Genomic DNA, 10,648 nt, shown 5'->3' on the forward strand with positions numbered 1-10,648 from the left:
AAATATATGTATGAGATTACGAAAGAGAAAGAATGAGTTTGGAAGTGATCTATAACTGGAATAAAAACTAGAACAAAATAGTTTTGAATTTCAACTTGATAAAACTCCTGCTTAAGTGACTCTCTTTTAGCTTTCTTTTATAACTACCACTTGTCAAATATTGGAGTACAACACTTGTTATTCATTGGCTGCTCTACTTATCAAGCAAATAACCGTCAAGTGCTCTCCTATTAAACATAAAGAGATTGGTTGCTGCTCCACTTGTCAAGCAAATAACTCTCAAATGCTCTCTTATTATATATAAAGAGATAGTATAGATTTTGATAGACTAGTCATAATTCATATATCCAACTTTTTTTTAATCTATTCGTATGTATGATATTATAAGTATAATAATAAACTCATTAAAGGCAATTTACTTGACTAAATGAGAAATAATCTTATTCATTTGTTTTAAATATTCTTACACATATATAAGCATTGGCATAATAATAATAAACAAATTATTAGCATGTCTAAAATTGAACTATATAAAATGAGAAGACACCACCAAAACCGATTAAGAAAACATTACATCTAACTCAAAATTTTAAGGTATTAAGTTAATGGGCTCCGTATCTTATATACTCTTCACTTCTCCATGTTTTTTACAATGTGGGATTAATTCATTCCTCACACTTGCAACCATAACAATCTCTCCTTCAAATATGAGTCACCACATTGAGCACATCAACTACCTCTCTTATATGTTGTCTACCATATTTGAGTATTCATCCCTCATTTTAAATACTTCTTAACCACTAGACCAATTAACCATCGGTCCTGATACCACTTATTAGGCTACCGTGGAGAGCTCTAGACTACTAGAAAGATTTCTGAAAGAAATCAAGTACAAGAATTAAGATGAGAAAACACCACATCTAATTTAAAACCTTAAGGTGTCAAGTTAATGGGTCTCTCATCTTATATACTTTTCATTTCTCTATGTTTTCTCCAAAAGAGAGAACAACTACAAAAATGAGAGAAAAGAGGCAAAATAAAATTTTTATTTTTATATAGAGCAGCAATCTTTGAATAGTAATTTCTAATTCGTTTACCGTTTGATTGGTCTGAATTAGAACTAACAATAACATATGAAAAATTCTTATTCTAATCACACTGGTACCAATTTATTTAGAGATCAATGGTTATTAAAGACATGTATGCATACTATGATAAACTTCTTTTCACTGAATAAATTAAAATTTATTCTCACATACTAGATTCTTTCATTTTCTTATGTAGAATCAGCATGCTCTGAACTCACCATGTGCTTATTATTAGTATAGTATAAATATTGATGGATAGGTCATAATTTATGTACCTAAGTTTTTTTTTTAAATTTATTCGTATTTTTGATATTATAAGTATAATAATAAACTCATCAAGGGTAATTATTTACTAAATTAAATAAAAAATAATATTATCCATTTATTTGATATGTTCTTACACACAAGGATTGACATAATTATAAACAAAATATTAATCATATTTAAAGTTTTTTATTTATTTTTTTTTTGGGTAAAGAAGGAGTTGGATGAGGAAGGTAAGGAGATTATCCTTGTCTAAACTACCAATTTTTATGTCACTAAATCTGACGAGTAGGAGTAAGATGGATAGATCATCTCTATGGCCCCAACCTTATTTTTTAAGGAATGGTTTTGCTAAAAATAAGAATATTTTAATATTTATTTAAAAAATGAAGCCCAAAAAATTATTTAATAATTTTATAAAAAACAAGCATGTCTAAAATTGAACTACATAAGATGAGAAGACACAATCAAGAACATAAAATTGTTCATCACCTCCCCAAATTTTTTCAAATCTGAAAAATGTCACCCGGATCGTCTTTGCCGGAAAGACTTTTGATGTTTCACCATCAAACCGATTAAACATCGGCTCTGATACCACATGTTGGGTTACCGTGGAGAACTCTAGACTATCAGACAGACTACGGAGAGAAACTAAGTGCAAGAACTTAAGATGAGAAAACACCACATTCAATTCAAAACTTTAAGGTGTCAAGTTAATGGGTCTCTCATCTTATATACTTTTCATTTCTCTATGCTTTCTCCAAAAGAGAGAACAACTACAAAAGTGAGAGAAAAGAGGAAAAATAAAATTCTCATTTTTATGCAGAGTAACAATCTTTGAATAGCAATTTCTAATTCGTTTGCTGTTGGATCGGTCTGAATTAGAACTAACAATAACATGCAAAATTCTTATTCTAAACATACTGGTACCAACCTATTTAGAGATCAATGATTATAAAAGACATGTATACACACTATGATAAACTTCTCTTCAGTGAACTAAATTAAAGTTTATTCTCACATATTATTGGATTCTTTTATTCTCTTATATAGAATTAGCATACTTTGAACTCACCATGTGCTTATTATTAATATAGTATAGGTTTTGATGGATAGGTCATAATTTATATACCCAATTTTTTTTAAATTAATTCGTATGTTTGATATTGTAAGTATAATAATAAACTCATAAAGAACAATTTACTTACTAAATTAATGAGAAACAATGTTATTCATTTATTTTATATACTCTTACACATAAGCATTGACATAATTATAAATAAACTATTAATCATATTTAAGAATTTTCATTGTTTTTTGTGAGAAAGGAGTTGGATGAGGAGGGTAAGGAGATTATCCTTGCCCTAACCACCAATTTTTATGTCGCTCAATTTAACGAGTAGGAGTAAGATGGACCGATCATCCCAAGACCCCAACCTTATTCTCTAGGGAATTGGTATCTGCTAAAAATAAAAATATTTTTATATTTATTTATAAAATAAAATCCAAAAATTTTGTTAATAATTTTATGAAAATTAAACATGTCTAAAATTGAACTACATAAGATGAGAAGACTCCAACGGAGAAGATCCAAGTGTAAGAATATAAGATGCGAAAACATTACATCTAAATTAAAATCTTAAGATGTCAAGTTAATGGGTTTCTTGTCTTATATACTATCTTCATAATAATGAATTATTTTTTAATTTATAAATTTCAATAATATTATTATAAAAAATAAATAACTACATTAATTTAATTATTTTAATTAATTAATTAAGTGAGATCACAATAGCAACTAAACTTAGTTCCTTCTAATAGAACAGAGAGAAATGTTTTGAGTTCTTATTTATTGTTTATGATGCAAAAGCTGGTATGAAGTTACTTCTTATGATAAATAGGCCATAAATAAAGATTGAGATGAGTTTTCAACTGGAGATGGTCTTATTATTTGATACTTACTTGAGTATTTGTCTGATTACATAAAAATACAATGAATAAAAGACGAAAAAAATAAGTACAAATAAATTTGATGCACGTAGAAATGTAGTAGATCAAGAGTAAGGGAGAAATAAAATGATCGTTGATGATAAGTTATATTTCATATGTCATTCCAATCTTGAGAAGTCTCTTACGCGGAATAGCCATCAATTGGTTTCCTTGACGGAAGTTCTTTCTTAAGAAAGTGTAAGCATAGTTGACAATTATCTTATTGAGGAACGATGAATTTGGTTGAGCCACCACCTCTGCTTCACCAAGCATATACATCACACCTCTTTGCATTGCCATGTCGATGAAGTTGACCTCAGGTTCATCTAGGTGAATGAAGGCCTTGAGATTTTGTATTAACTGTGATTCAAACACGAGAGCATCTTCGAGTTTATCTTTGTAACCGCATCTAACTATGCAACGGAACATTCGATACTCTCTGGGCTCCAAATGGCAAAATAGAAACCTCTCCTCCAAAGAAACTCGACTGATAGGGATGACCTTGATAGAAACAAAGACAATGACTGAATGGATGGATGACATACAGGCTATGAGATGGGGGAATATCGGAGGAATTCCCTGCACAAGCTCAGAGTAGAGCAACCCCACCCCGGGAACTCTTCTTATGTCCCTATCCATGGCCAATTCCCCTATGTACTCACTGCGAACTTTATTTCTAAGTTCGAACATGTACCTCTCTTTGTGCACGTAATGCCAGATTCCCATGATCATCGTCAAGAACAAAGAAGACACAATTGGAATATAGCCTCCTTCCATAAACTTTGTTATCTGAGATGAGAAATAAATAGCCTCTATGCAGCCGAATACCAATAAGAAGATAGTAGCTTGCCATATGCTCTTCTTCCATATAACTACCATTATCAATGAAACCAGCCACGTTGTGATAAGCATATCCCCAATAACTGCAATCCCGTATGCTTGACTTATCTTTTCTGTGGTTTTGAAGGCAATACACATAATAATGCTTCCAATCATGAACATGTAGTTGATCTCAGGAATATACACCTGACCCTCGTGCTTAGTGGAAGTATGCACAACCTTAACTCGTGGAAAACAACCTAGACTCAGGGCCTGCGATATGATGGAAAATGCTCCTGAAATCATTGCTTGGCTTGCTATGATAGCAGCACCAACAGCCACCACAAATGTTGGCCAGTATATGGCATCTGCATGTATTGTTACATTGGACTTTACTAATTAATCATAATAACTACAGTAACTAAATTTCCTTCGATTGCTCAACTTACTTGGTAGACTTTCATAGAAAGTATTGCCCACTTTTTCAGGAAACTTTCGAAGAAATGCAGCTTGCCCAGTATATGCACACAATATTGCAGGACATGTAATAAAAGTGAAGCTAATCTGCGTCAATAATAACGATAATTTAGTAATCGTACTTCTTATATAACGCTTAGAAATTAGAATGTGATTAGATGACATAATAAACGTTGCTGTATGACCAAGTAAATATATTAGCAAAGTCCAGCAAATCAGAAAAAAAAAAGCAAGTTTAATATAAGATAGATAGAGAAAATATATGCACAACACAAGTTTACATTTATTTACTTACTTGAATTGCTCGTACATTAAAGTGACCCAAGTCTGCAAACATGGCTTCAGATCCTGTGATTATATGAGTACTAATTAGAATTAAAGAACAATACAACTTAATTAAGGAGATTAATAAACTAGGAGCGAAACTGATTTTCCAATTAATAATAAAAATAAAATGCTTTAAGTAAATATGCTATATGCCGACCTGTTATGCATAGAAAGACTCCACCAAGTGATAGCCATCCTTGTTTACCATTGCGTTTGAAGTAATCAATTATATATTTTGGATTGAAAGCACGCAACACTCCGATATCATATTTGAACAAATTATAGATACCAATTCCCCCTATGAGTAAAAACCATACTAAAATAATTGGTACAAATGAAAATCCCATTTTATCTGTACCGAATCTTTGCAAAGAAAATAGAATAATTAAGATTCCTATAGCGATTCCCACTGTAGCATCTGCGTTAAAAAAATAAAAAAAATAAAGATTCTATATATACACATATTAATTGTGATTATTTTAATCACTCTTAGTTAAAAAAATAATAAATAAATATTATGTTCATTAATATATTTTATATATTTTTTGTTGTATTTTTTATCTTTTGTGTTAAAAATAATTAATAAAAAATAAAAAGATAAAAAATTCCTATATCATAAAAAATATAAAAAAAATGTACACTACAAAAAAATAATACAAATATTATTTTTTTTTATTATGTAACATTTAACCAAACCTACTCTGAGATTAAAAGAAAATGAAGTCATTGGTTTAAGTACCTTGACCGAGTGATTTACTGATCCCACTTACGGCAGAAAGGACTGCATGTAAAATGAACATCATGTTTATATATAGATATATATAGAGAGAGAGTATATGGATCTATATATATACACACCTGACATTGAGGGAGTAAGAAAGCCGTCTCCAATGACCATGGAAGTTCCCAGAATGGTTGCAAGCAAAAGAAGAATACGAGCAAACTGACTGTTCTCAAGCATCTGCTTCAGTGTTTGGGATTGTTTGAGCTGACTAGACGGTAGTTCCAGCTTGTAGTTAGAAAGTTTTCTGTCCTCTGGTTGTTGATTTGGAATCAAACTCACCTCTACGTGTCTGCATATCAGCGAATACAATGCAAATGCTCCACCTACACAACACAAGTTTCATATATATGATGATGTGCAGCATCATCAAGATAAAACTAACACCCGTCAAACGCATGAGAATAAGATGATGAAGTAAAATAAAAATATTTTAACTACATTTCATAGATAATGATTTTAGAGTATTACTTGCCACGCTTAAAATGATTATTGCAATACCAAGGAGTTTCACATAACAAATTAAGTAAATTAATTAAAAAATTTAGTAAAATCAAGAAGAGATCTTTATCCTCCTTTGTTCAAGTAACAAAAGTAATAAGGTTAAGAGTTAATAATAAATGTATAAGGTGAAACATCAAAAACAAAAGATAGGAATGAATTGAATTAAATATTTAAATGTGATATTGAGAAATTACCATTGCCGTTGTCGTTCGCCCATAGTACAATAAAGACATACTTAAGAAAAGGTATGAGCAGAATAGTATAGATGATGAGGGATAAGACGCCAAGAATATCTTCGTTGTTTTTTATTCCACTGGTAAAAATGCTGGAATACACATAAAGCGGAGATGTGCCGATATCACCATAAACAATCCCTATGCTTTGAAATGCCAAACTTAACGTAGTCCTCCAGCTAACCTAATAATGTCATATTGTTTATTTATTTATTTATTTATAAAAAAAAAACTACACTACACTATATAACAATGATATACCTTAGAGCCATGTGTTTCACTCATGGTAACACGTCCAGCTTCCAAGTTGATGAAAGAGTCCATGCGTCGGACTTTAGCAGAGGCCACCGTCTCCATCTCTTTATCTGTGCCCATCGGATCTGTTTCTCCGAACATCTCTTTTGCTGTACTGTCTCCCTTGCGGGTGTTTCTTCTCTTCTTATATATTATAATAATAGAGGAAATGGTCAACCTCCTGCACAAAAGTCTCAATTTTGTTGACGTACGTAGTTCACGTTCATTTCTACATTTTAGGATTTTTCTTTGGCGAATAGGCGAAGACCCCATCAATGCGATTCTTTAGGCAAGCATATATGGTTGGAGGGCATGCAAGTGCTCTTTTCACTAACTTGATACATCGCCACATTTGGTTCCTATCATCTCCTATCTTAGTTCCCAAGAAATCGGAGAAAAAAAATTTAATAAAGACTGTATCTATACGTACAAGACAACACCAAATAAAATTCAACTGTGTATTGCAATTAACTTCTGCGTTTTGACATCCTTTATTGACTTTTTTTTTTTTAAGAGAACTTATGTCTTCGACCTGGTTTACTTCCAACTCTAACCATAATATAATTGATGAGACATATAAAACATGTTACCTCATCAATCACATGAATTGTGTTGGTAAAACTTTTCAGCCGCATACCATATATGCTGCATTACAACAAAATGTTTCTAAAAACATGCTTTTAAATATTTTAAAAAATTATTTGGCAATAATTTCTATCAATAATATATATTGTTGATAATGGTAAAAAATATTATTAGGGTGCTCTGAATATAATATAAAATAAGAGAAATTCTTTTTTATGGTAAAAAAAAAAGAAAAATTCTTTACTCCGAGCTTTTGAGATCATAAGGATTTTATTTCTTTTATAATGTTGGAATAAATTATTTTATAATGTATATTATCATCATCCTCCTATTGAATCACAAAAAAAAAATATATATAATATCATAGTGCGGAAGCGTATCTTTACTAATAGAAATTAGAAAGTAATAGAAGAGTTTTTCTCAACTAAAATCTTCTGTATTTCTAATAGAGTGGCTAAATTATTGTAACTCCTCTCAAAATTACTGAGACAACTTTGGTATATTGAGAATCGAAACCTTAAAATTACTATTTATATTTGAGCATGACATTCATTAAACTCTAAAACCCAAATAAAAACAGTATTTAAAGCCCAAAAAATAATATCTGATTTTATTCTCATTTAATTTCAAATAAAAAATAATTATAACTTATTTAATTTAGCATTTATAACAATAAATAAGATCATCGTTAATATAAGTCATTTATAGGGGTGTTCATGGTTCAGTTTTTTCATAAACTGAACTGAAACTGCACTAAACCATTTTAAATGGTTTAGAAACTGAACGAAACTACTTTGTCAAATAAGAAACTGGTTTTAAGCCAGTTTACAATACAGTGTACCAGTTTAAACCAGTTCGTAAAAATAAAACCAATTTAAACTGGTTTATAGGTTAAAACTAGTTTTAACTTTTAACATATATAAAATTAGTTTTTACATTTTCTCTCTCCCCTTCTCTCTCTCCCCTACTCTCTCCCTCTCTCCCCCTCTCCCTCTCTCCCCCTTCTGTCTCCCCCATCTACCTCTCTCTCTCTCTCTCTTTTTCTCTCTTTCTCTCACACTCTCTCTCCTTCTCCTCTTCCTCTCTCTCTCTTCTTCTCTCCCTCTCTCTCTCACTCCTCTCTCTTTTCCTTTTCTCTCTCTCCCCCCTTCCCCTCTTTCTCCCCTCCCCCCTTTCTCTCTTTCTCTCTCTCTCTCTCTCTCTCTCTCTCTCTCTCTTTTGTCCCTCTCTATCCCTTTCTCTCATCCTCTCTCTCCCCTATCCATATTCCTCTCTCTCTCCCTCTTCTCCTTTCATCCCCTCCTTTCTCTCTCTCTCTCTCTCTCTCTCTCTCTCTCTCTCTTTCGCTCCCTCTCTCTTTTAACATATATAAAATTATATTTTACATTCTCTTTCTTCTCCTCTCTCTCCCTCCCTCTTTCTCTCCTTCTCTCCCTCTTCTCTCTCTCTCTCTTTCTCTCTCTCCCTTCTCTCCTTTTTCTCTTTTCTTTCCCTCTTTCTCTCTTTCTCCTCTTCTCTTCCTCTCTTTCCCTCCTTTCTCTCTCTCTCCTTCTCTCCCTTTCTCTCTCTCCTTCCCCTCTCATTCTTCCTCTTATCTCTCACCCCTCTTTTTCCCCTTCCCTCTCTTTGTCTTCCTCTCTCTCTCCCCCTTTTCCTTTTCTCTCTCCCCCGCTCTCTCTTCTTATCTTCCTCTCTCTTCCCCTCTCCTTTCTCTCTCCTGCCCCTCTTTCTCCCCCTTCCCTTTCTTTCTCTCTCCCTTTCCTCTCTCTATCCATTTCTCTCATTCTCTCTCCTCTATCCCTCTTTCTCTCTATCTCTCTTCCCTCTCTCTTCTTCCCTCTTCCTCTCCTCTCCTCTCTCTATCTCTCTCACTTTCTCTTCCTCTTTCTCTATTGCGCTCTTTCTCCCCCTCTCTCCTCCTCCTCTCTCTTTTCTATCTCTCCTTCTCCCCTTTTTTTCTTTTTTCTCTCTCTTATTTTGAAGAAATGAGGGGAGAGAGAGAGAAAAGGGATATAGAGTGAGAGAAAGTTGAGAGAGAAAGAGAAAAGAGAGAAAAAAGGAAGAAATAGGAGAAAAAGAGAGAGGAAAAAGAAGAAAGAGAGAGAAGAGAAGAGAGAAAGAAAAGAAGGGGGAGAGAGAGAAATAGGAGAGCAAAAGAGAGAAAAAAAGGGGAGAGAGAGAGAAAGAGAGAAGGGATGGAGAGAGAGAGAGAGATGGAGAGGAGAGAGAAACAAAAGGGGAGAAAGAGAGAAAAGAGGGAGAGAGAAAGAGAAGGGGAAAAGGAGGGAGAGAGAGAGAGAGAAGGGGAATGGAGGGGAGCGAGGGAGAGGGGAGAAAAAGGAAAAAGAGGAAGAGAGAGCGAGAGGAAAAGGAGAGAGAGAGAGAAGAGGGGAAGAAAGAGGAGAAGGAGAGAAAGAGAGAGAGAGAGAGAGAGATAGGAACAAAGAGGGGGGAGAGAGAGAGAAAGAAAAGGGGAGAGCGAGAAAAAGAGGAGAGAGAGAGAGAGAAATATGAAGAGAGAGATGGGATGAGGAGAGAGAGGAGGGAGAGGAGAGGAGAGGGGAGAAAGAGAGAGAGAGAGAAAGAAAGAAAGGGAAAGAGAGAGGGAAAGGAGGGAGAGAGAGGAGAGGGAGAAAGAGGAGGAGAGAGAGAAAGAGAGATGGGAATGGAGAGATAGAGAGAGAAGGAGAGAGAGGGGGGAGGGGGGAGAGAGAAGGAGGGAGACAGAGAGAGAAAGATGAAGAGAGAGATGGGAGGGGGAGAGAGAGAGAAAGAAAGGGGAAGAGAGAGGGAGAGAGAGAGAGAGAGAGAGAGAGAGAGAGAGAGAGAGGGGAGGGAGACAAAGAGAGAGAGAATGAGAGAGAGAGAGAGAGAGAGAGAGAGAGAAAAGGGAGAGATGAGGGGAAGAAAGAGGAGAGAGAGAGAGGAAAGGGAGAAAGAGAGTATGTAAAAACTAATTTTAGAGTTTAAATAAAACCAGTTTTAATTTAGTTTAAACTAAACTGAACCATAAAAACTGAGTTTTAAAAAACTGGTTTTCATAAAAACTATGGTTTCAGTTCAGTTTTTTATTTATTAAAACTGGTTTATTTAAAATAGTTTCAGTTCAATTTCAATTCAATTCAGTTAAACCAGTTCAGTTTTAACAAAAATTTATATATTATTTAACGGTGGCTGATTTGTTGGTCCTAACTATCTTTGGGACTAACGTTAGTCCCTTAGTCTGGCTTTTAATTTAAACTGTTAGATCATTTTATTATTATATCTAATGGTGTAGATTAAATACA

At 33.5% G+C, this 10,648-nt stretch overlaps 1 protein-coding gene across 1 annotated transcript; it reads right to left on the reverse strand.

Annotated features, from left to right (window-relative positions):
• Nucleotides 1-3,273: 3,273 nt before the first annotated feature.
• Nucleotides 3,274-6,940, reverse strand: LOC112708501 (potassium transporter 5-like). Its single transcript, XM_029288796.2, has 8 exons — nucleotides 6,744-6,940; nucleotides 6,444-6,666; nucleotides 5,823-6,071; nucleotides 5,704-5,745; nucleotides 5,122-5,382; nucleotides 4,933-4,985; nucleotides 4,610-4,724; nucleotides 3,274-4,528 (listed from the first exon to the last, which is right to left on the reverse strand). The coding sequence occupies exons 1-8, from the start codon at nucleotides 6,876-6,878 to the stop codon at nucleotides 3,447-3,449; spliced, it is 2,160 nt and encodes a 719-aa protein (XP_029144629.2). The 5' UTR covers nucleotides 6,879-6,940; the 3' UTR covers nucleotides 3,274-3,446.
• Nucleotides 6,941-10,648: the final 3,708 nt, after the last annotated feature.

This window comes from Arachis hypogaea, chromosome 8 (assembly GCF_003086295.3).
Source record: "Arachis hypogaea cultivar Tifrunner chromosome 8, arahy.Tifrunner.gnm2.J5K5, whole genome shotgun sequence".
Lineage (NCBI taxonomy): Eukaryota > Viridiplantae > Streptophyta > Magnoliopsida > Fabales > Fabaceae > Arachis > Arachis hypogaea.

Bases quoted from the DNA above. Each gene is read 5' to 3' on its own strand.
- LOC112708501 (XM_029288796.2), bottom strand. From the start codon at position 6,878: ATGTTCGGAGAAACAGATCCGATGGGCACAGATAAAGAGATGGAGACG. The intron at 4,725-4,932 runs GTAAGTAAATAA...TTATTGACGCAG, and splicing joins TTAATGTACGAGCAATTCAA to ATTAGCTTCACTTTTATTAC. The intron at 4,529-4,609 runs GTAAGTTGAGCA...CAATACATGCAG, and splicing joins TTTCTATGAAAGTCTACCAA to ATGCCATATACTGGCCAACA.